The following is a 27,160-nucleotide window of genomic DNA, read 5'->3' as shown; positions in this document are numbered from 1 at the left end:
AGGTGAGGAAGTGATACCATATAAAATACCTATGAAAATTATTGAACGTGTTATGGATAACCGCTATGAAGGGGATGGAACTGTCCATCCCGGTGATCATTTACTGTTTTTGCATGAATTATGCGGGTTATTCAAATGTGCAGGTATTGCTATGGATGAAGTGAGGAAGAAACTATTCTCTTTATCGCTGTCTGGTAAAGCGGCGCATTGGTATAAATTACTGGATAATGGGGATTCTCTTGAATGGAATGATATTGTGCCCCGGTTTTATTCTAAGTTCTATCCTCCAAGTGAAATTCATAAGGATCGGAATCGCATATATAATTTTTGGCCTCATGATGGAGAGAGTATTGCCCAAGCTTGGGGGAGATTGAAGTCTTTAATGCTCAAATGCCCCATTCATGAGCTTCCTGGTAATGTTATTATTGATAATTTCTATGCAAGACTTTCTTTTCAAGACAAGACCTTGCTGGATACTTCTTGTTCTGGATCATTTACACGCAACAAAGAAGAGTTTAAAAGGGACCTTCTTGATCGAATCCAAGAAAATACTGAAGGTTGGGAGAACGACAAGGATAGAGAATCGGGTATAATTTATGATTATAAATGCATTGAAGCTTTTATGGATACTGATAAATTTCGTAATATGAGTGCTACATATGGTCTTGATTCTCAAGTTGCTGTAAATCTTTATAAGGCTTTTGCCTCTCATTATGAATTGCCAAAGAAGAATTTTGATAAGTATCATGAACCGTATAAAGATAAAATTGATTCATCTATTAATAAATGCGTTGTAGTTGAAACTGCTGATCATGTTATTCCTGAAGCTTATATTGAAAAAACTCCTTTCCCTGCTAAAATGAAGGAGTACTCTGTTATAAATAGTGCGGTTCATAAAAGTGAAAAGAAACCTGTAGAACCTGAAGAACAAATAAAAGTTGAACCTGTTGTTGCAATAGTTAATGATCTTGTGACTGAAAATGTAGAGGATGGTCATATTATTTTACTGTGAAGATGCTTCTAATATTGTTTCACATCCTAATAAACCCAAACAAGCTAGTGTTCCTATGCTATCTGTTAGAATTGGTGATCATTGCTATTATGGATTATGTGATATTGGTGCAAGCGTTAGTGCTATTCCTTATGAGCTTTACACGGAGATTATGCACGAAATTGATTCTTGTGAACTTGAAGATATTGATGTGGTTATTCAGCTGGCTAATAGAGAAACTATTTCTCCAATTGGTATTGTTTGAGATGTGGAAGTTTTATGCGGTAAGATTAAATATCCTGCTGACTTTTTGGTACTTGGTTCTGCTGCTAGTGATTATTGTCCTATTATTTTTGGTAGACCTTTTCTAAATACTTGTGGAGCTATTATAGATTGCAAGAAAGAGAAAATTTTGACTAAATTTGCTGGTGAATCTTATGAGTTTAACTTCTCTAAATTTACTAAAACTCCTTATAAAGCTGATTTGCCTAGTAATGATTTTAAAATGGAGCAATGTGCATCTATTGTTCTTGTTCCTAACAATCCTTTGCAGCAACATTTGGAGGATAGCGAGAGTGAAATTTTTAGGAAAGAAAGAGATGAGCTTGAGGAAATTTTTCTTCGCCAACCTATTCTCAAGCATGATTTACCGGTGGAAGATTTGGGTACAACACCGCCACCAAAGGAAGATCCTGTTTTTGATTTAAAGCCTTTACCTGATAATCTTAAATATGCTCATATTGATGATAAGAAAATATATCCTGTTATTATTAGTTCTAAGCTTTCAGAGATTGAGGAAGAAAGGTTATTGGAAATATTGAAGAAGCACCGAGGAGCTATTGGCTACACTCTTGATGATTTGAAAGGGATTTCTCCTTCTATTTGCCAACATGCTATTAATATGGAAGATGATGCAAAGCCTGTTGTTGAACATCAGCGTCGTCTAATTCCGAAGATGAAGGAAGTGGTAAGGAATGAGGTATTACGACTTCTTGAAGCTGGTATTATATATCCTATTGCTGATAGTAGATGGGTTAGTCCTGTGCATTGCGTTCCCAAGAAAGGAGGTATGACTATTGTGCCTAATGATAATGATGAGCTCATTCCTCAAAGAGTAGTTATAGGGTATAGAATGTGCATTGATTTTCGAAAAGTTAACAAAGTTACTAAGAAAGATCATTACCATTTACCATTTATTGATCAAATGCTAGAAAGATTATCTAAAAATACTCATTTTTGTTTTCTTGATGGTTATTCTGGGTTTTCACAAATTGCTGTTAAAGCTAAAGATCAAGAGAAAACCACCTTTACTTGTCCCTATGGAACTTATGCTTATAGACGCATGCCTTTTGGTTTATGTAATGCTCCTGCTACTTTTCAAAGATGCATGTCTGCTATTTTTCATGGTTTTTGTGAAAGTATTGTAGAGGTATTCATGGATGATTTTTCCGTCTATGGGAATTCTTTTGATAGTTGCTTGCGAAACCTTGATAAAGTTTTGCAGAGATGTGAAGAAACTAACCTTGTTCTTAATTGGGAAAAATGCCACTTTATGGTTAATGAAGGAATTGTATTGGGACATAAAATTTCTGAGAGAGGTATTGAAGTTGATAGAGCTAAAGTTGAAGCAATTGAGAAGATGCCCTATCCGAGGGACGTTAAAGGTATTCGTAGTGTTCTTGGTCATGCTGGGTTTTATAGGAGGTTTATTAAAGATTTCTCCAAGATTTCAAAACCTCTTACTAATCTTCTTCAAAAAGATGTACCATTTGTTTTTGATGATGATTGTAAGGAAGCTTTTGAAACTCTTAAGAAAGCCTTAACAACTGCTCCTATAGTTGAACCTCCGATTGGAACTTACCATTTGAAATTATGTGTGATGCTAGTGATTTTCTTTGTAGGCGCTGTTCTTGGACAGCGAGTAGATAAAAAACTGAATGTTATTCATTATGCTAGTAAAACTCTTGATGCTGCTCAAAGAAATTATGCTACAACTGAAAAGGAATTATTAGTTGTAGTCTTTGCTTGTGATAAATTTAGATCTTATATTGTTGATTCAAAAGTTACTATTCATACTGATCATGCTGCAATTAGATACCTAATGACAAAGAAAGATGCTAAGCCGAGGCTTATTAGATGGGTACTTCTTTTGCAAGAATTTGATTTACATATTGTAGATAGGAAAGGTGCTGATAATCCTGTTGCTGATAATTTGTCTAGATTGGAAAATATTGCTTATGATCCTGTTCCTGTTAATGATAGTTTTCCAAATGAACAATTGGCTGTAATAAAGGTGAGCTCGCGAGACAGTCCTTGGTATGCTGATTATGCTAACTTTATTGTTTCCAAGTACTTGCCTCCAACCTTTTCAGCTCAGCAAAGGAGGAAATTCTTTTATGATTTGAGGCATTATTTCTGGGATGACCCACACTTATATAAAGAAGGAGTGGATGGTATTATGCGAAGATGTGTTCCCGAATATGAACAACAGGAGATATTGAGTAAATGTCATGGTAGTGCTTATGGAGGACATCACGCCGGAGAAAGAACCGCGCAAAAGGTTCTACAATCAGGTTTTTATTGGCCAACTCTCTTCAAGGATGCGAGAAAGTTTATTTTATCTTGTGATGAATGCCAAAGGGTTGGTAATATCTCCAGACGCAATGAAATGCCCATGAATTATACTCTTGTTATTGAACCGTTTGATTGTTGGGGATTTGACTTCATGGGACCTTTTCCGTCTTCAGAAGGTAACACTCACATACTTGTTGCTGTTGATTATGTTACTAAATGGGTGGAAGCTATACCTACAAAAAGTGCTGATGGTGAGACCTCTTTAAAAATGCTTTTAGATATTATTTTTCCTAGATTTGGAGTGCCTAGATATATTATGACTGATGGAGGTTCTCATTTTATTCATGGAGGTTTTAGAAAAACTCTTGCTAAGTATGGTATTAATCATAGAATTGCTTCCGCTTATCATCCTCAAACTAGTGGTCAAGTAGAATTATCAAATAGAGAGATTAAATCTATTTTGGGAAAGACCGTTAATAAAACTAGAAAGAATTGGGCTAGTAAATTGAAGGATGCACTATGGGCTTATAGAACTGCTTATAAAAATCCCATGGGAATGTCACCTTATAAAATGGTTTATGGGAAAGCTTGTCATTTACCTTTAGAACTAGAGCACAAAGCTTATTGGGCTGTTAGAGAATTAAATAAAGATCCTAAACTTGCCGGTGATAAGAGGTTGTTGCAATTGAGTTCTCTAGATGAATGGAGAAGTGAAGCTTATGAAAATGCTAAACTCTTTAAGGAGAAAGTTAAAAAATGGCATGATAGGAGGATTATCAAAAGAGAATTTAATATTGGGGATAAAGTCCTATTGTATCGGTCTCGTCTCAGATTCTTTGCAGGGAAATTACTCTCAAAATGGGAAGGACCATATGTTGTCGAGGAGGTGTATCGTTCAGGAGCAATCAAAATTAGCTCTCTCCAAGGCAATGCTATGCAAGTGGTGAATGGACAAAGACTCAAGCATTATATCTCAGGTGATTCCTATAATGTTGATGTTGATATTATTCAAGTGGAAACACCGGAGGCTTTCATCAAAGGGCAAATTGACAGTCCGCCAGAACTCGACTTTGAATAGGTAACAGTACTGGTAATGAAAAGTACGCAATTTACTTTCCAAACAATATTTTCGCTGTTTTTGGAAAATATGAGAAATTACGAGTTCGAAACAGAGTGGAAAGGACGCACGAGGGGGCGCCACCATAGGCCGGCGCGGCCAAGCCTGGGCCCGCGCCGACCTATGGTCTGGCCGCCCCGTCGCCCCTTTCCGACTCTGGTTCGATCTGGTACTTTCCTTTTGTCGCGAAAAATTTTGCTATATAATCCCCCGGACCCCTGGAGGTCCATATATCGTGTTCTCGACGTGTTTTGTTTCGAGCTGTTTCTGCCAGGATCTGTTTTCAGTTTAGGAGCACCATGGTTTCCAAGAACAAGGGCAAGGAGTTTCCGGATGAAGATGATCGAGATCTTGGGTGGAAAGAGGAAGACAAGGACGTCAAGGAAGAGGATGCAGAAGAGGTGGAAGAAGATTCGCGCACACACCCGCGTGCTACTATCGCAAGCATCAAGGTGGTGGACAACTCTTTTAGTGCAAACAAGAGCGCAAGAATTCGCACTGGAGGAGGGGTTCCACATCATTACCTAGCTCCGAAAACATCTCCATCAGGCACTCCTCACCCCTTCCATAATCTAATTTTCAATAATCAAATTGAAGGGACTCCCAAGGCAGCATTGCCTAGCCAGTGGGATATAGATCGCTCTAACACTGCAGGAGAGAAGGAGCCTGAGGCTGAGGAGTGGGGAAATAACTCCAAGAGCTGGGACTCGCCGTCGGACAGACTCCTTAACCGCGTCGAGCACAATTCAGAGATGATTCGCAATCTCATATACAGGATTGACGAGCTTCAGGAGCTTATTGAGAAGCTTGTCAGGAATTCATCACCACCATCACCAAAGGAGTAATTCATCATCGGTATTGGCATCCCCTTGGTTTGTTCCAAGCTTGGGGGAGTGCCGCGGTATCACATTATCACTACCTTTTACTTTTTATTGTCAAGTAGTGTCATATCATGAGTAGGGAAGTTATCATATAAGATGGGTTGCAGTTGGAAGTATCTCTCTTTAGTTGGTTGTCTATGTATCCCTTGGTGTGAGTTATCGTTATGAAATATTAATGAGAAGTCTTATCATTTACATATTGCACATCTTATTCTAGTTTGCAATTTCTATCATATGATTTACCTTGTTGTTAGTATTGGTATCACTTTGGGAGCATTGAATAAATCTATTTGGTTTTGGCAAACTTAGCATTGGTCAATAGCAACAACACTTTGAGGTTTAAATAAGAAAGAGAAATACATGTAGTTGTTTCATTGTCTTTCTTGTTAGCTCATAGCTTATTATTCTGAAGTTAAAATTGTTTGTGCTTACAAGGAAGATGCATGATTGTTTCTATCATATGTATATTTGTTTGTTTCCCTCGACTCTTATGCTTGCTAATTAACCTTGCTAGCCAAAGACCTGTACTGAGAGGGAATACTTCTCATGCATCCAAACCTTAACCCAAACCTATGTCATTTGTGTCCACCATACCTACCTACTACATGGTATTTTCTGCCATTTCAAGTAAATACTTCATGTGCTACCTTTAAACAATTCAAAACTTATTATCTCTTATTTGTGTTAATGTTTCATAGCTCATGAGGAAGTATGTGGTGTTTTATCTTTCAATCTTGTTGGGCAACTTCCACCAATGGACTAGTGGCTTCACCCGCTTATCCAATAATTTTGCAAAAAAGAGCTGGCAATGGGATTCCCAGTCCCAAATTGATTAAACTAAATAGACACTCCTCCATGGTATGTGATTGATGGACGGCACCCGAAGGATTCGGTTAGCCATGGCTTGTGTAAGCAAAGGTTGGGGGGAGTGTCATCATCATAATAAAACCAAAATAAAAAGGCACTCCTTCATGGTATGAGATTGTTGGCAGGCACCCGAGGATTCGGTTAGCCATGGTTTGTGAAAGAAAGGTTGGAAGGAGTGCCACACAAAATGAAAATAATATGGGAGCCGCTCTTAGGAGGTTGTCTGGCAAGGGGGTTAGAGTACCCGCTACCAGTCGTTGACAACAACAAACACCTCTCAAAATGTTACTTTTATTCTCTTTATATGATTGCAAAACTGAAAAAGCTCTAGCACATGATTTAATCCCTGCTTCCCTCTGCGAAGGGCCTGTCTTTTACTTTATGTTGAGTCAGTAAACCTATTTCCCTCCATCTCAAGCAAGCATTTGAGTAGTTGTGATCAAACCATTATATTGTGATTTGCTTCATCATGTCTTTTATTCTTCCTTGTTTAGTACAAGTTTTATCTGAATGAATATAGCTTCGCAAGTTATCAATGATCATGAGAAGACCATTATGATTGAGTATGCAAGTTGTGCCTTATAAACTTTAACATGAAAGCGCTGCTCAATGAGATAAATATAATCTGTTAATTGTTCTCCGACCAAGAACTAAGTTTGCCATCACCAATTATGATTTCTTATGCACCTTTACTTGTGATTACCTTATACTTGTTTCAAGATGAGTTATAAGAGGTTGTTTACTATAATGTCCTGTGTGAATGAATATGATGCTTCTTGTCCGTATTTTGTTTATCGACTCTTCACTCCATAAACATGTGGTCCTGTCTATCGAGCTCAGTTTCGCTTGGGGACAAGCGAAGTCTAAGCTTGGGGGGAGTTGATACGTCCAATTTGCATCACTATTTTATATCATAATTTGCCGTTATTCATTGATATATTTCATATTGGGACACAATACTTATGTTATTTCATCTATTTTGCATGTTTCATCATTATTGGAAGATCAAGCACCGGAGCCAGGATTCTGCTGGAAAAAGCACCGTCAGAACGCAATATTTCGGGAGATCAACTGTGGGAGAAAATTATACCAAAAATCCTATTTTTCAAGATGACGAAGGAAGCCAGAAGGAGGGGCCAGGAGGACCCAGGGTGGGCCCACACCCTAGGGCGGCGCGACCCATGCCCTGGCCGCGCCGCCATGTGGTCTGGGGGGCCCACGACCCCTTTCGCCTCCTTTTCTTCGCGAAATCCTTCGTCCCGAAAACCTAAGCCACAGAGGGTACCTCGCGAAGAGTTACAGCCGCCTCTGCGGGGCGGAGAACACCAGAGAGAAAAGAGCTCTTCGGCGGGCAGGAATCCGCCGGGAAATTCCTCCGGAGGGGGAAATCGACGCCATCGTCACCGTCATCGAGCTGGACATCATCGCCATCACCATCATCATCATCTCCACCATCATCACCGCCGTCATCACCGCTGGACACCGTCACTGCCGTAGCAATTTGGGTTTGATCTTGATTGTTTGATAGGGGAAACTCTCCCGGTATCGATCTCTACTTGTTGTTGATGCTATTGAGTGAAACCATTGAACCAAGTTTATGTTCAGATTGTTATTCATCATCATATCACCTCTGATCATGTTCCATATGATGTCTCGTGAGTAGTTCGTTTAGTTCTTGAGGACATGGGTGAAGTCTAAATGTTAGTAGTGAACTATGGTTGAGTAATATTCAATGGTGTGATATTTAAGTTGTGGTGTTATTCTTCTAGTGGTGTCATGTGAACGTCGACTACATGACACTTCACCATTTATGGGCCTAGGGGAATGCATCTTGTATTCGTTTGCTAATTGCGGGGTTGCCGGAGTGACAGAAACCTAAACCCCCGTTGGTATATCGATGCAGGAGGGATCGCAGGATCTCAGAGTTTAAGGCTGTGGTTAGATTTATTCTTAATTACTTTCTTGTAGTTGCGGATGCTTGCAAGGGGTATAATCACAAGTATGTATTAGTCCTAGGAAGGGCGGTACATTAGCATAGGTTCACCCACACAACACTTATCATAACAATGAAGATTATTTAGCCGTATGTAGCGAAAGCACTAGACTAAAATCCCGTGTGTCCTCGAGAACGTTTGGTCATTATAAGTAAACAAACCGGCTTGTCCTTTGTGCTAAAAAGGATTGGGCCACTCGCTGCAATTATTACTCTCGCACTTTACTTACTCGTACTTTATTCAACTGTTACATCAAAACCCCCTGAATACTTGTCTGTGAGCATTTACAGTGAATCCTTCATCAAAACTGCTTGTCAACACCTTCTGCTCCTCGTTGGGATCGACATTCTTACTTATCGAAGATACTACGATACACCCCCTATACTTGTGGGTCATCAGAGCACAACTGTCATTCTTAGTATAATATGCTTGTCCCAAAATGTGATTAATTGTGGTATAACTTTGATGCTTTTATCTTTGACAATCTCTACTTCTAGTCTTTCCATGAACTTCAGAGGTGCCCGAGCATTTATATTTTGCTGTACAAATACGGGCAAGCGAGATACCACTTTATCATATCCTTTTATGAACATTGCAATCCTGCTGATAGACATGATTCATGATGCTTATTATTAATTTGTTGGTACCTTTTCATGATTGACATAGCTATTAGATGATCTTACTTGCATGTATCTTATTATAAATTGCCTAAGTACTTGTCCATATCATGAGAATATTTACATCATATGAACAAATGTGTTCGTGAAAGTTCTTTTATCGCACTCAGTTGTTAACTGAATTGCTTGAAGACAAGCAATAAGCTAAGCTTGGGGGGAGTTGATACGTCCAAAACGTATCTACTTTCCCGAACACTTTTGCTATTGTTTTGCCTCTAATTTGTGTATTTTGGATACAACTAACACGGACTAACGCTGTTTTCAGCAGAATTGCTCTGGTGTCTCGTTTTTTTGCAGAAATTCAACTTTCAGGAAAATCCCCGGAATTTATGTCGAAGGGCCTATTTTTCCAGAAGAATCACGGAGCCAGAAGGGCAGACCTGGGGGAGGCCCAGGCCCCCCAGACAACAGGCCGGCGCGGACTGGAGGGGGGGCGCGCCGCCCTAGCGTGTGGCCCCCTCGGTCAGCCTCTGACGCCCCCTCTGGACTACTTAACGGTTTCGATCTAAAAACACGAGACGAGAAGTCGAAGTCGCCAGAAACCATCCAGTACGCCGCCACCGTCGCGAAACTCCGTCTCGGGACTAGAAACTCCGTTCTGGCACTCCGCCGGGACGGGGAATTGGAGGAGATCATCGCCATCATCACCACCGACGCTTCTCCATCGACCAGCAATGTTTCCCCCATCCATGTGTGAGTAATTCCCCCGCTGTAGGCTGAAGGGGATGGTAGGGATTGGATGAGATTGGTCATGTAATAGCATAAGATTGTTAGGGCATAGTGCCTAGTGTCCGTAATTGGTACTTTGATGATATTGTTGCAACTTGTTATGCTTAATGCTTGTCACTAGGGCCCAAGTGCCATGATCTCAGATCTGAACATGTTATTGTTTCATGATGATATGCATTGTTTTATGATCTTACCTGCAAGTTGTATACACATGTCGCTGTCCGGAACCCGAGGCCCCGAAGTGACAAAAATTGGAACAACCGGAGGGGAAGGCAGTGATGTGAGGATCACATGTGTTCACGGAGTGTTAATGCTTTGCTCCGGTACTCTATTAAAAGGAGTACCTTAATCTCTAGTAGATTCCCTAGAGGCCCGGCTGCCACCGGCTGGTAGGACAAAAGATGTTGTGCAAGTTTCTCATTGCGAGCACGTACGACTATATACGAAACACATGCCTATGGATTGCTTAGTACTTGGACACCGTTTTATTATTATCTGCAAATGCCCTGCTTTGATTGTTACATGAGTTTCTCTCATCCATGAAATGCCCGTCATCCATCCCTGTGCCTACAGTATTTTAATCCTGCTGTTTACTATAATAACTACTGCTGTCTTTGTTACTCTGCTGCTGTTATTTTACTACTGCTACTGCTATAAAACTGTTACTACTGATAAACTCTTGCGAGCAAATCTGTTTCCAGGTGTGGCTGAATTGACAACTCCGCTGTTAAGGCTTTCAAGTATTCTTTGTCTCCCCTTGTGTCGAATCAATAAATTGGGTTTTACTTCTCGCGAAGACTGTTGCGATCCCCTATACTTGTGGGTCATCATTACCTTTTGATTCTATTATTAGAACAAATTATGATGTTGATGTTTCATCTCTTGATAATACTTGATTCACACTTTCTGCGCCTAGCTGGAAGGCGTTAAAGAAAAGCGCTTATGGGAGACAACCCATTATTTTACTTCTGCACTTTTATTTTATATTTGAGTCTTGGAAGTTGTTACTACTGTAGCAACCTCTCCTTATCTTTATTTTATTGCATTGTTGTGCCAAGTAAAGTCTTTGATAGTAAAGATGATACTAGATTTGGATTACTGCTCAGAAACAGATTTCTTGCTGTCACGAATTTGAGTAGTATTCTCTGTAGGTAACTCAGAAAAATCTGCCAATTTACGTGAGTGATCCTCAGATATGTACGCAACTTTAATTCAATTTGAGCATTTTCATCTGATCAAGTTAATTAAGTGTCCCAGAAAAATTCGTCTTTACAGATTGTTCTGTTTTGACAGATTCTGCCTTTTATTTCGCATTGCCTGTTTTGCTATGTTTGATGGATTTCTTTGTTCCATTAACTTTCAGTAGCTTTGTGCAATGTCCAGAAGTGTTAAGAATGATTATGTCACCTCTGAACATGTGAATTTTTGATTATGCACTAACCCTCTAATGAGTTTGTTTTGAGTTTGGTGTGGAGGAAGTTTTCAAGGATCAAGAGAGGAGGATGATACAATAGGATCAAGGAGAGTGAAAACTCTAAGCTTAGGGATGCCCCCGTGGTTCATCCCTGCATATTTCAAGAAGACTCAAGCATCTAAGCTTGGGGATGCCCAAGGCATCCCCTTCTTCATCGACAACTTATAAGTCATCTCTAGTGAAACTATATTTTTATTCCGTCACATCTTATGTGCTTTACTTGGAGCGTCTTTATGTTCTTGTTTTTGTTTTGTTTGAATAAAATTGGATCCTAGAATTCTTTGTGTGGGAGAGAGACACGCTCCGCTGTTGCATATGAACACATATGTTCTTAGCTTTATTCTTAATGTTCATGATGAAGGTTGAAACTGCTTCGTTAATTGTTATATGGTTGGAAACAGAAAATGCTACATGTGGTAATTGGTATAATGTCTTGAATAATTTGATACTTGGCAATTGTTGTGCTCAAATAGATTATGTTTAAGCTCTTGCATCATGTACTTTGCACCTATTAATGAAGAAATGCCGTAGAGCTTGTTGACATTTGGTTTGCATGATTGGTCTCTCTAAAGTCTAGATATTTTCTGGTGAGGGTTTGAACAACAAGGAAGACAATGTAGAGTCTTATAATGCTTGCAATATGTTCTCATGTAAGTTTTTATGTACCGGTTCATACTTGTGTTTGCTTCAAACAACCTTGCTAGCCTAAGCCATGTATTGAGAGGGAATACTTCTCGTGCATCCAAATCCTTGAGCCAAAAACTATGCCATTTGTGTCCACCATACCTACCTACTACATGGTATTTCTCGGCCATTCCAAAGTAAATTGCTTGAGTGCTACCTTTAAAATTCTATTCTTTGTCTTTGCAATATATAGCTCATGGGAAAAATAGCTTAAAAACTATTGTGGTATTGAATATGTACTTATGTATCTTATTTCTTAATAAGTTGCTTGTTGAGCGGTAACCATGTTCCTGGGGACGCCATCAATTATTTCATCTTTGTTGAATATCATGTGAGTTACTATGCATGTTCGTCTTGTCTGAAGGAAGGGTGATTTATCATGATCCAATGGTTTGAGTATGCATATTGTTAGATAAGAACATTGGGCCGCTAACTAAAGCCATGATCCATGGTGGAAGTTTCAGTTTGGACAACAATCCTCAATCTCTTATGAGAATATTATTTGTTGTTGAATGCTTATGCATTAAAGAGGAGTCCATTATCTGTTGTCTATGTTGTCCCGGTATGGATGTCTAAGTTGAGAATAATCAAAAGCGAGAAATCCAATGCGAGCTTTCTCCTTGGACCTTTGTACAGGCGGCATAGAGGTACCCCTTTGTGACACTTGGTTAAAACATATGTTATGCAATGATAATCCATGTAAATCCAAGCTAATTAGGACAAGGTGCGGGCACTATTGGTAATCTATGCATGAGGCTTGCAACTTATAGGATATCTTATACATAACACATATGCTTTATTACTACCATTGACAAAATTGTTTCTATGTTTTCAAAATAAAAGCTCTAGCACAAATATAGCAATCCATGCTTCCCTTTGCGAAGGGTCATTCTTCTACTTTTATGTTGAGTCAGTTTACCTACTTCTTTCTATCTTAGAAGCAAACACTTGTGTTAACTGTGCATTGATTCTTACATACTTGCTTATTTCCATTCATCATATTACTTTGTGTTGACAATTATCCATGAGATATACATGTTAAAGTTGAAAGCAACCGCTGAAACTTATATCTTCCTTTGTGTTGCTTCAAAACTTTCTACTAAGAATCTATTGCTTTATGAGTTAACTCCTATGCAAATTTTATTGATGCTTGTCTTGAAAGTACTATTCATGAAAAGTCTTTGCTATATGGTTCAGTTGTTTACTCATTGTATTTACCATTGCTTCGAATCGCTTCATTCATCTCATATGCTTACAATAGTATTGATCAAGATTATGATAGCATGTCACTTCAGAAATTATCTTTGTTATCGTTTACCTACTCGAGGGCGAGTAGGAACTAAGCTTGGGGATGCTTGATACGTCTCAAACGTATCTATAATTTCTTATGTTCCATGCTACTTTTATGATGATACTCACATATTTTATAAACATTTTATGTCATATTTATGCATTTTCCGGCACTAACCTATTAACAAGATGCCGAAGAGCCAGTTGTTGTTTTCTGCTGTTTTTGGTTTCAGAAATCCTACAAAGGAAATATTCTCGGAATTGGACGAAATCAACGCCCAGGGTCTTATTTCTCCACAAAGCTTCCAGAAGACCGAAAGGATTACGAAGTGGGGCGACGAGGCGCCACCACACCAGGGACGCACGGCCAAGGTGGGGCCCGCGCTGCCCTGTTGTGTGGGGCCCTCGCGCCGCCTCCAACCCTGCCCTTCCGCATACTTAAAGCTTTCATCGCGAAAACACCAGTACCGAGAGCCACGATACGGAAAACCTTCTAGAGACGCCGCCGCCGCCAATCCCATCTCGGGGGATTCAGGAGATCGCCTCCGGCACCCTGCCGGAGAGGGGAATCATCTCCCGGAGGACTCTTCATCACCATGATCGCCTCCGGATTGATGTGTAAGTAGTTCACCCCTGGACTATGGGTCCATAGCAGTAGCTAGATGGTTGTCTTCTCCTCATGTGCTATCATGTTAGATCTTGTGAGCTGCCTATCATGATCAAGATCATCTATTTGTAATGCTACATGTTGTGTTTGTTGGGATCCGATGAATATGGAATACTATGTTATGTTGATTATCAATATATCATATATGTGTTGTTTATGATCTTGCATGCTCTCCGTTGCTAGTAGAGGCTCTGGCCAAGTTGATACTTGTAACTCCAAGAGGGAGTATTTATGCTCGATAGTGGGTTCATGCCTCCATTTAATCTGGGACAGTGACATAAAGTTCTAAGGTTGTGGATGTGCTGTTGCCACTAGGGATAAAACATCAATGCTTTGTCTAAGGATATTTGTGTTGATTACATTACGCACCATACTTAATGCAATTGTCTGTTGTTTGCAACTTAATACTGGAAGGGGTGCGGATGCTAACCCGAAGGTGGACTTTTTAGGCATAGATGCATGCTGGATAGTGGTCTATGTACTTTGTCGTAACTCCCAATTGAATTTCACACTACTCATCATGATATGTATGCGCATTGTTATGCCCTCTTTATTTGTCAATTGCCCAACTATAATTTGTTCACCCAACATGCTATTTCTTATTGGAGAGACACCACTAGTGAACTGTGGACCCCGGTCCATTCTTTTACATCTGAAATACAATCTACTGCAAACATTGTTCTTTACTGTTCCTCGCAAACAAACATCATCTTACACACTATACATCTAATCCTTTGTTTACAGCAAGCCGGTGAGATTGACAACCTCATTGTTACGTTGGGGCAAAGTACTTTGATTGTGTTGTGCAGGTTCCACCTTGGCGCCAGAATCCCTGGTGTTGCGCCGCACTACACTCCGTCACCAACAACCTTCACATGCTCCTTGACTCCTACTAGTTCGATAACCTTGGTTTTTACTGAGGGAAAACTTGCTGTTGTACGCATCACACCTTCCTCTTGGGGTTCCCAACGGACGTGTGCTTTACGCGTATCAGGATCCTCATCGTACCGGTTTTGGGGCGTCAACATGACTAAAGAAACACATCAATCAAACGGGTCAGAGTACTTACCAAGCTACCGCGGGGTGGACGGGGGCGGCAGCTTGCATTCCAACAGCGGCGAACACGGGAGACGATGAATCGACTTTGTTTCAGGAGAAGCGGACGTTAGTAAAGCAGATCTGGTTGGTTGGCAAGGGCTTGGTGAAGTTGATACAGCCGCCGCACCGAGGTAGTCGGTGAAATAGATCGGCTTCTTTGGAGAGGGGGTGAAGTAGATCCTGTTCCATTGGAGAGAATCTGGTGCATCGACACGAAATGCGTTGGTTTGAAAATATCATCAGACTGAGAACGAAGTTAGTTCTCAATGGACTTAGAAATAGTCAAACCCATAGATGAAAAATACTCGCACAGATGAACAATGTGTTGGGAGTTTGGATCCACTATTCAAGCAAGAACTCGGACAGATTATGAGGGTGAACTGCCATCAGCATTGTTCTTCTTCTTATGATGGAACATTACTGTGATGCTAGGCAGCATGAAGCTCTTCTTCAACAGAGCTTTGCTTTTCTTCTGATGCCCGTTGCTCTTTTGGTCGGCTCTTGGGGTGGAAGCCCTATGCATGGAGTGCCATGGAGCATCTGCTAGTGATGCAGACCGAACAAAATTACGGTACTTATGGGTCAACTTTGCACACCTGCATCATTTTTATCGAAAGCTACACAATAAGGGGGCGGGCCCAGCTCAATTCATGGCTACTCACATAAATTTTGTCACATAGAATTTAGATATACCGTGTATGTACATGCAATCCTTATTTGACGCTCTTTGCGTCCATTAGCCACGAAACGCGTATCCTCTCCCATCACAAATACCACTAAATGGGCCGGCACAGGAATCCGGTGTTTCCTGGTTAATTCCGGTTTTGGGAATTTCCTAGAACCTTTCGGTCGGGCTTTTGCTGTTCTTTCTGTTAGTTTTTCTGGGCCGACTTTCAATTGTTTTTTCTTCGGTTCTCTGTTTTTCTGTTTTCTTTTTCATTTTTTGTTGTTTTCTTTTGTTGTTTCTTCACAATACGAACATTTTTAAAAGTATGAATAATTTTCTAATTTGAACAAAATTTCAAAATATAAACTTTTAAACTAAACAATTTTTCAAATCCAAATAAAATTTCAAAATATATATATTTTTTTCAAATATGAACAATTTTCGAATCTGAACAAATGTTCAAAATATGACTTATAATGAACATTTTTCAAATCCAAACAATTTTAAAAATATGATTGTTTTTAAATATGAACGTTTTTTAAATCTGAACAATTTTTGAAAATCTGAAAATTTTGAACTGCACATTTATCAAATCCGAAAAGGTTTTGAAAATCTGAATATTTTTCGAGTATGCATAGATTTAAAAATTCGAATATTTTTAAGTCCGAACAATTTTCAAAATTCTAGATGTTTCTAAAATCTGAAAAATTTCTCAAAATCTATTTTTTAACATTTACACTTTTTAAAATCTTAATACTTTATTTCATGAAAAAAGATTCAAAATTAACCGATCTGAGGAGAACCCGAGGTTTTACCAGACAGGGACGGAAACAAACTATCAACCGATCTGGGATTCTGGGGAGGAGCTGGTGCTAATGGGCCGGCCCACGCGAAACTACGTTTGAAGCGCTGCGCGCGTAACTGACGCAACGAGCGCCGAATAGGAGCTCCCGGTATTTTCAATCATTATTTATTTTCTCCATTCTAAAATATAGGCCTTTTTTAAAAAAACTAAACGTTTATATTTTGGAAACGGATGTAGTAGCTTGTATCTTCCTCTTGGACTTCGAACAGTAGAACCAAACCTTCATGGCCTGTTTGGCCAACTTATTCTCCTCCCATACACCGGCCCATGGATCAACTAAACTGTCACAACTCCATTTAGCACAACTTAAGCCTCCAACTCACCCAAAAAAAAAAAAGAACTTAAGTCTCCAACTAGCGACAATGTACACAGCAAACATAAACTCACAATTCTAAAAAAAAATAGGGAAGCATGAACTGACAATTTTGTATATGAAGCGTGCAGCACTCGGCAGTGAGCAAGTCCTTGCTATTTTTTTGTTCACAAGGCGTGGATCGAGCGTAGCCTCCTTGCCTGATTTTGTTCCAGTCTAGGAGCCAGTTAATCATCAGTATTTTTAACAATCTTGATTAGATACTGACTAATTGGTGAATAAATTGATTTAATTAATTGATGATGTCATCGCAAAGTCATGTTGTGATTCTTTTTGTCTATTGTGTTCTTTAAAAAATGTGAACATTCAACTTGCGATTTTTTTTTTTACATTGAATACCCATTGTGAAAATCCTGCACCCGCCCTCACAATCTTTTCATAGTCAAAGTTTTACAAGTTTTGATTCCAATTTTCTTTTATGCGGCCTTGTAGCTAGGGTCGTGGTGTACAATCTAGATGGACCCGTTTTGAACTTTTGATAGACAACGTTATATATGAACAAGTAGGAAAGTTCTTGATAGAAAACGACCACCAACGAAATGATAAGAAAATTACTGACTTGGAGTATATATATTAATTCACCCATCAAGTAGGATTAGGTCGATAAAACACTGAAGTACGAGTACATAACCACAGATCACTAGTAGGAGTTCACAGTTGAAATACGCGCAACCGGAAGCAGCTGCACCGGTACACGTACATCACGACACATCAGACGTACGTACTGTGTACGTGCAACACACATGAATGCACGCACGCACGTTTTATTTCATCTTAGTGAATAGTGATTCGTAATCTTGCACGCGTAGGAACTAGGAAGTCGTTGATCGACTGATCCCATCTAGTTAACTCTGCATCACATTCAGAACAAGAAACAGTCGTCATGGATCCATCGAGAAACAAAGAAAACGTGAGAGATCGAGAATCATAGATCAACTTACTTGTTGCAGTCGGTGGACATGTTGATGGGGAAGGGCACGCTGACGCCGCACTTGGCGGGCGCGCCGGCGACGACGCCGAGGTCGACGGACTTGACGCTGCCGGCGAGGCTCTTGAGGCAGCGGCACACCGCCTGGCGGTCGGCGCTCGTGCGGGCCATGGCGTTGAGGCTCTTCATGCCGCTGCAGCACCCCTGCGACAGCGTGGCCGACTTCCCCGTCGCGTACGGGATGCACGGCGCGAGCGACGATCCCACCTGGCCGCACGTCACCGCCGCCGACGCCTCCCCCGCCGCCATCAACACCACCACAAACGCGCCCAGGGCCAGGAAGGCGGTGGCCTTGCTGCTAGCCGCCATCGATGATCTGACGAGATCGATCTCTCTGCGTTGCTAAGTGAGTGTACTGGCGTACGTTGGTGGAAGAGAGGAGTTGGATTGGAGGGGTATAAATAGCAGGGAGGTGCATGGCGTGCATGATTGGACGATCAGTTTTTTGGCCGTCCACCTGTCTCTGGCAAGTCGTTGGCAGTTGGGATTTTGTACCTTTTAATTAAAAGTGAGCGTCTGATCGTACTTGTCATTATTTCTCTTAAGATCCTTTTGAATTGTCATCACTTTCAAGCTTAATATGAAGACGCGCGCGCAATTCTCCTGTGTGTTCTGGAAAATATATAATCCACTACTTGTTAGAAAATCTGTATATGAGACCTTCTGCTCGATCCGGTCTTTGGTCTTAGGATGATGGAGTGAACAATCGGTAGCCATCCAATGCAGCAGCTTGAGGAAAAAGAATGGCTGGCCAGGCCAGTAATTAACTTCGCAGGAAAAACGCCATCTCAGAGGCTTGATGGAGCCCTTTGGCTCCATCCAAAATGACTAATTGGTCACCGGCATCCGAACAAGATCACCTCAGACATGGCATAAGGAAACAACCCAGGAGTAGGACTTGGGGAAGATAACTAGATGGTCAAGTGCCAGGTTTGTACTGGCGACGTGAGATAGGATAAAATTCAGGAGGATTAGTAGGGATGACGCGCAAAGGATTAATGGCGCGGTTGGCTGCGTCCTTCGCTTCTTATTGTGCTTGGGCGAACGATTTCACCTTAGCACCATCATTTGCTATCGTAAATGTATGACATGGCACTTCATATACTATGCAAGTGGAACCTTACTTAAAGGTCTACCTAACTAACTCGACCCAACTGTTCTTCACGGCAGACTACATCACAAGTGAGCCATAAACTAGCTGACATATACTATGTGTGCACTAACTGTGATCAGTACTTCAGTGAAACTTCCTCAAATTATCGAAATTCCAGTGGTACCAGGTTGAAACTCAATTAATTGTACCGTAAAATATTGGCCATTGTCTTGGTTCTAATTTGAAAAAGAAAACTTATGTCCACGAAAAGCTGAAATTATGCAAAGAAAAAAAGTCTAGGTCGAGCTACGGCACCTCACGTTTGTTGCATATATAATTGTACAGTTTCGTGATAAATAGTTTAATTAATCCCGCAGCTAGGACTATGGTATTGTAAAGCAATTGTCGATACCTTTTCACTAGCGTAGCTAGCACGCCAAGTAGATATTTCATTAATCGGTAACAGTGCTATGAATTTGTTCGTTGTTAGGTCCTATGAATCGTCAGCATTCCCTACTGAATTAATCCATCTGCTAGGTGTGATATGGCACGCCGATTCTTCCCTGACGAGGCTAGTAACGACTTCAATCAATTCCAACGGTATTTGTTAACTCCTTTAATCGGGTCGAGCAACTAAGCTTGTCCTTTCGGTCCGAAGAAAATAGAAAGACTAAAACAAAGCCAGAAAATTCAGTTCGACACCTGGTGCATATGCTCTCTCCACCCAAATAAATATATTTCAAATTATTATAAATTTCCAAAAAAAAATTGGCATGTACATCTCAACAATCTAAGTGCCTCATACAATTTCGTGAAAAATGATGTTTTTTATGTTTGACATAAAAAAAAGATAAAAATATATCTCACAAAAACTTTTATTTTTAGCACCAAATTTTATCTTTTTGCATAGCCTAAACGATAAGTTCATTTTCATGAAAAAATTATGCGTATGTAGAATGCAAAGATATTATATATATATATAACTATATGTATGTGCGGTAACCGTGGTGACCGCATCTCTCACCACACACTGCCATTGAGATTCGTGCAAGGTGAGAGAAATTGCACTATTTTTGCATTTTCCTCGATATATATAAAGGGAAGACTTTAGTCCCGGTTGATGTCTCCAACTAGGACTAAATGTTCCTTTGGTAGCTCGGACAGGGACGACAGACTTTAGTCCCGGTTGGTATCTCCAACCAGGACCAAAGGTCCCATTTGACACGGGACTAGAGCTGGCCATGCCCGTGCAGCATTCTAGCCATTGGAACTGGGACTAGTGCTCACATTGGTCTCAGGTCCAAACACGGCCGGGACTAAAGCTCCGGACGAGAGGCCCATTTCTACTAGTGTGTGCTTGTGACGGTACAGCACACGTCCGTTGGGATCCCCAAGAGGAAGGTATGATGCGTGCAGCGGCAAGTTTTCCCTCAGTAAGAAACCAAGGTTATCGAACCAGTAGGAGTCAAGAAGCACATGAAGGTTATTGGTGGCGGAGTGTAGTGCGACGCAACACCAGGGATTCCGGCGCCAACGTGGAACCTGCACAACACAATCAAAGTACTTTGCCCCAACATAACAGTGAGATTGTCAATCTCACCAGCTTGCTGTAACAAAGGATTAAATGTATAGTGTGGAAGATGATGTTTGCGAAGAACAGTAAGAACAAGTATTGCAGTAGATTGTATTCGATGTAAAAGAATGGACCGGGGTCCACAGTTCACTAGTGGTGTCTCTCCAATAAGATAAATAGCATGTTGGGTGAACAAATTACAGTTGGGCAATTGACAAATAAAGATGGCATGACAATGCACATACATATTATGATGAGTAGTGTGAAATTCAATTGGGCATTACGAAAAATTACATAGACCGCTATCCAGCATGCATCTATGCCTAAAAAGTCCACCTTCAGGTTAGCATCCGCACCCCTTCCAGTATTAAGTTGCAAACAACAGACAATTGCATTAGTATGGTGCGTAATGTAATCAACACTAATATCCTTAGACAAAGCATTGATGTTTTATCCCTAGTGGCAACAGCACATCCACAACCTTAGAACTTTCTGTCACTGTCCCAGATTAAATGGAGGCATGAACCCACTATCGAGCATAAATACTCCCTCTTGGAGTTACAAGTATCAACTTGGCCAGAGCCTCTACTGGCAACGGAGAGCATGCAAGATCTTAAACAACACATATATGATAGATTGATAATCAACATAACATAGTATTCCATATTCATCGGATCCCAACAAACGCAACATGTAGCATTACAAATAGATGATCTTGATCATGTTAGGCAGCTCACAAGATCGAACAATGATAGCACAATGAGGAGAAGACGACCATCTAGCTACTGCTATGGACCCATAGTCCAGGGGTGAACTACTCACACATCAATCCGGAGGCGATCATGGCGATGAAGAGTCCTCCAGGAGATGATTCCCCTCTCCGGCAGGGTGCCGGAGGCGATCTCCTGAATCCTCCGAGATGGGATTGGCGGCGGCGGCGTCTCTGGAAGGTTTTCCGTATCGTGGCTCTCGGTACTGGGGTATTCGCGATGAAGGCTTTAAGTAGGCGGAAGGGTAGGTCAGGAGACGACGCGAGGGCCCCACACGCTAGGGCGGAGCGGCCCCACCCTTGGCCGCGCGGCCCTGTTGTGGCGGCGCCTGATACGTCCATTTTGCATCACTATTTTATATCATAATTTGCTGTTATTCGTTGATGTATTTCATATTTAGGGTAATACTTATGTTATTTCATCTATTTTGCATGTTTCATGATTATTGGAGGATCGCGCACCGGAGTCAGGATTCTGCTGGAAAAAGCGCCGTCAGAATGCAATATTTCGGAAGATCAACAATTGACGGAAATTATATGAAAAATCCTATTTTTCCAGAAGACGAAGAGAGCCAAAAGGAGGAGCCAAGGAGGGCCGCCATGGGCCCCCCAAATAGGCCGGCGCGGGCCCTGCCCTGGCCGCGCCGCCATGTGGGGAGGGGGCCCACAACCCCCTCCGGCCTCCTCTCCTTCGCGTACATCTTCGTCCCGAAAACCTAACCTCCGGAGGATAGTCGCGAAGAGTCACAGCCGCCTCTGCGGGGCGGAAAACACCAGAGAGAAAAGAGCTCTCCGGCAGGCTGAAATCTGCCGGGGAAATTCCCTCCCGGAGGGGGAAATCGACGCCATCGTCACCGACATCAAGCTGGACATCATCTCCATCATCATCACCATCATCTCCATCATCATCACCGCCGTCTCCACCGCTGCACCTTGACACGCGTACAACACGCGACCGTTGGGAACCCCAAGTGGAAGGTGTGATGCGTATAGCAGTAAGTTTCCCTCAGTAAGAAACCAAGGTTTATCGAACCAGTAGGAGTCAAGAAGCACGTTGAATGTTGATGGCGGCGGAGTGTAGTGCGGCGCAACACCAGGGATTCCGGCGCCAACGTGGAACCTGCACAACACAACCAAAGTACTTTGTCCCAACATAACAGTGAGGTTGTCAATCTCACCGGCTTGCTGTAACAAAGGATTAGATGTATAGTGTGGATGATGATTGTTTGCAGAAAACAGTAGAACGAGTATTGCAGTAGATTGTATTCGATATTAAGAATGGACCGGGGTCCACAGTTCACTAGAGGCGTCTCTCCCATAAGAATAAGCATGTTGGGTGAACAAATTACAGTTGGGCAATTGACAAATAAAGAGGGCATGACCATGCACATACATGTTATGATGAGTATTGTGAGATTTAATTGGGCATTACGACAAAGTACATAGACCGCTATCCAGCATGCATCTATGCCTAAAAAGTCCACCTTCAGGTTATCATCCGAACCCCTTCCAGTATTAAGTTGCAAACAACAGACAATTGCATTAAGTATGGTGCGTAATGTAATCAACGAATATATCCTTAGACATAGCATTGATGTTTTATCCCTAGTGGCAACAGCACATCCACAACCTTAGAGGTTTCTGTCACTCCCCCAGATTTAATGGAGACATGAACCCACTATCGAGCATAAATACTCCCTCTTGGAGTTACAAGTATCAACTTGGCCAGAGCCTCTACTAGCAACGGAGAGCATGCAAGATCATAAACAACACATTGATAATATTGATAATCAACATAACATAGCATTCACTTATTCATCGGATCCCAACAAACACAACCTGTAGCATTACAGATAGATGATCTTGATCATGTTAGGCAGCTCACAAGATCCAACCATGATAGCACAATTAGGAGAAGACGACCATCTAGCTATTGCTATGGACCCATAGTCCAGGGGTGAACTACTCACTCATCACTCCGGAGGCGACCATGGCGGTGAAGATTCCTCCGGGAGATGATTCCCCTCTCCGGCAGGGTGCCGGAGGCGATCTCCTGAATCCCCCGAGATGGGATTGGCGGCGGCGGCGTCTCTGGAAGGTTTTCCGTATCGTAGCTCTCGGTACTGGAGTTATTATCGACGAAGGCTTAAGTAGGCGGAAGGGTAGGTCAGGGGGCGACGTGAGGGGCCCACACAACAGGGCCGCGCGGCCAGGGGGTGGGCCGCGCCGCCCTGGCGTGTCGCCGCCTCGTTGCCCCACTTCGTTTCCTCTCCGGACTTCTGGAAGCTTCGTGGAAAAATAAGATCATGGGTGTTGATTTCGTCCAATTCCGAGAATATTTACTTACTAGGATTTCTGAAACCAAAAACAGCAGAAAACAGCAACTGGCTCTTCGGCATCTCGTTAATAGGTTAGTGCCGGAAAATGCATAAATATGACATAAAGTATGCATAAAACATGTAGGTATCATCAATAAAATGGCATGGAACATAAGAAATTATCGATACATTGGAGACGTATCAGCATCCCCAAGCTTAGTTCCTGCTCGTCCCGAGTAGGTAAACGATAACAAAGATAATTTCTGAAGTGACATGCCATCATAATCTTGATCATACTATTGTAAGCACATGTAATGAATGCAGCGATCAAAGCAATGTAAATGCAATGAGTAAACAACTGAATCATATAGCAAAGACTTTTTATGAATAGTACTTTCAAGACAAGCATCAATAAGTCTTGCATAAGAGTTAACTCATAAAGCAATAATTCAAAGTAAAGGTATTGAAGCAACACAAAGGAAGATTAAGTTTCAGCGGTTGCTTTCAACTTGTAACATGTATATCTCATGGATATTGTCAACATAAAGTAATATAATAAGTGCAATATGCAAGTATGTAGGAATCAATGCACAGTTCACACAAGTGTTTGCTTCTTGAGATGGAGAGAAATAGGTGAACTGACTCAACATAAAAGTAGAAGAAAAGCCCTTCGCAGAGGGAAGCATCGATTGCTATATTTGTGCTAGAGCTTTGGTTTTGAAAACAAGAAACAATTTTGTCAACGGTAGTAATAAAGCATATGCATCATGTAAATTATATCCTACAAGTTGCAAGCCTCATGCATAGTATACTAATAGTGCCCGCACCTTGTCCTAATTAGCTCGGATTACCTGGATTATCACCGCAATACATATGTTTTAACCAGGTGTCACAAAGGGGTACCTCTATGCCGCCTGTACAAAGGTCTAAGGAGAAAGCTCGCATTGGATTTCTCGCTTTTGATTATTCTCAACTTAGACATCCATACCGGGACAACATAGATAACAGATAATGGACTCCTCTTTAATGCTTAAGCATTCAACAACAATTAATTTTCTCATATGAGATTGAGGATATTTGTCCAAAACTGAAACTTTCACCATGGATCATGGCTTTAGTTAGCGGCCCAATGTTCTTCTCTAACAATATGCATGCTCAAATCATTCAACTCATGGTAAATCGCCCTTACTTCAGACAAGACGGACATGCATAGCAACTCACATGATATTCAACAAAGAGTAGTTGATGGCGTCCCCAGGAACATGGTTATCGCACAACAAGCAACTTATAAGAAATAAAATGCATAAGTACATATTCAATACTACAATAGTTTTTAGGCTATTTGTCCCATGAGCTATATATTGCAAAGATAGAGGATAGAAATTTAAAGGTAGCACTCAACAATTTACTTTGGAATGGCGGAGAAATACCATGTAGTAGGTAGGTATGGTGGACACAAATGGCATAGCGTTTGGCTCAAGGATTTTGGATGCATGAGAAGTATTCCCTCTCGATACAAGGCTTAGGCTAGCAAGGCTATTTGAAACAAACACAAGTATGAAGCGGTACAGCAAAACTCACATAAAAGACATATTGTAAGCATTATAAGACTTTACACCGTCTTCCTTGTTGTTCGACCCTTACTAGAAATTATCTAGACCTTAGAGAGACCAATCATGCAAGCCAAATTTTAGCAAGCTCTATGTATTTCTTCATTAATAGGTGCAAAATATATGATGCAAGAGCTTAAACATGAGCACAACAATTGCCAAGTATCAAATTATTCAAGACATTCTACCAATTTCTACATGTAGCATTTCCCGTTTCCAACCATATAATAATTTAACGAAGAAGTTTCAACCTTCGCCATGAACACTATGAGTAAAGCCTAAGGACATATTTGTCCATATGCAACAACGGAGTGTGTCTCTCTCCCACACAATGAATGCTAGGATCCATTTTATTCAAACAAAACAAAACAAAAGCAAACAGACGCTCCAAGCAAAGTACATAAGATGTGATGGAATAAAAATATAGTTTCACTAGAGGAACTAGATAATGTTGCCGATGAAGAAGGGGATGCCTTGGGCATCCCCAAACTTAGACGCTTGAGTCTTCTTGAAATATGCAGGGGTGAACCACCGGGGAATCCCCAAGCTTAGAGCTTTCACTCTCCTTGATCATATTGTATCATCTCCCTCTCTTGATCCTTGAAAACTTCCTCCACACCAAACTCAAAATAACTCATTAGAGGGTTAGTGCACAATCAAAATTCACATGTTCAGAGGTGACATAATAATTCTTAACACTTCTGGACATTGCACAAAGCTACTGAAAGTTAATGGAATAGAAAAATCCATCAAGCATAGCAAAACAGGCAATGCGAAATAAAAGGCAGAATCTGTCAAAACAGAACAGTCCGTAAATACGAATTTCTAAGAGGCACCAGACTTGCTCAAATGAAAATGCTCAAATTTAATGAAAGTTGCGTACATATCTGAGGATCACTCACGTAAATTGGCATAATTTTCTGAGTTACCTACAGAGAATTAGGCCCAGATTCATGACAGCAAGAAATCTGTTTCTGCGCAGTAATCCAAATCTAGTATGAACCTTACTATCAAAGACTTTACTTGGCACAACAATGCAACAAAACTAAGATAAGGAGAGGTTGCTACAGTAGTAACAACTTCCAAGACTCGAATATAAAACAAAATTGCAGTAGTAAAATCATGGGTTGTCTCCCATAAGCGCTTTTCTTTAACGCCATTCAGCTAGGCGCAGAAAGTGTGTATCAAGTATTATCAAGAGACGAAGCATCAACATCATAATTTGTTCTAATGATAGAATCAAAAGGTAACTTCATTCTCTTTCTAGGGAAGTGTTCCATACCTTTCTTGAGAGGAAATTGATATTTAATACCTTCCTTCATATCAATAATAGCACCAACAGTTCGAAGAAAAGGTCTTCCCAATATAATGGGACAAGATGCATTGCATTCAATATCCAAGACAACAAAATCAACGGGGACAAGGTTATTTTTAATCGTAATATGAACATTATCAACTCTCCCCAAAGGTTTCTTTGTAGAATTATCAGCAAGATTAACATCCAAATAACATTTTTTCAATGGTGGCAAGTCAAGCATATTATAGATCTTTCTAGGCATAACGGAAATACTTGCACCAAGATCACTTAAAGCATTACAATCAAAGTCATTGACCTTCATCTTAATGATGGGCTCCCAACCATCCTCTAACTTCCTAGGAATAGAAGCTTCACGATTTAATTTCTCTTCTCTTGCTTTTATGAGAGCATTTGTAATATGTTTTGTGAAAGCCAAATTTATAGCACTAGCATTAGGACTCTTAGCAAGTTTTTGTAAGAACTTTATAACTTCAGAGATGTGACAATCATCAAAATCCAAACCATTATAGTCTAAAGCAATGGGGTCATTGTCCCCAATGTTGG

At 40.8% G+C, this 27,160-nt stretch overlaps 1 protein-coding gene across 1 annotated transcript; it reads right to left on the bottom strand.

Annotated features, from left to right (window-relative positions):
• Positions 1–17,488: 17,488 nt before the first annotated feature.
• On the bottom strand, positions 17,489–18,317 carry LOC127294383 (probable non-specific lipid-transfer protein 3). The gene is made up of 2 exons (XM_051324186.2): positions 17,890–18,317; positions 17,489–17,799 (listed from the first exon to the last, which is right to left on the bottom strand). Exons 1-2 carry the CDS (start codon positions 18,243–18,245, stop codon positions 17,790–17,792), a joined length of 366 nt encoding a protein of 121 aa, XP_051180146.1. The 5' UTR covers positions 18,246–18,317; the 3' UTR covers positions 17,489–17,789.
• Positions 18,318–27,160: the final 8,843 nt, after the last annotated feature.

Source organism: Lolium perenne, chromosome 4, assembly GCF_019359855.2.
Source record: "Lolium perenne isolate Kyuss_39 chromosome 4, Kyuss_2.0, whole genome shotgun sequence".
NCBI lineage: Eukaryota > Viridiplantae > Streptophyta > Magnoliopsida > Poales > Poaceae > Lolium > Lolium perenne.
Note: the sequence above shows the minus strand (reverse complement) of the source record. Positions and strands in the feature narration are given on the sequence as shown.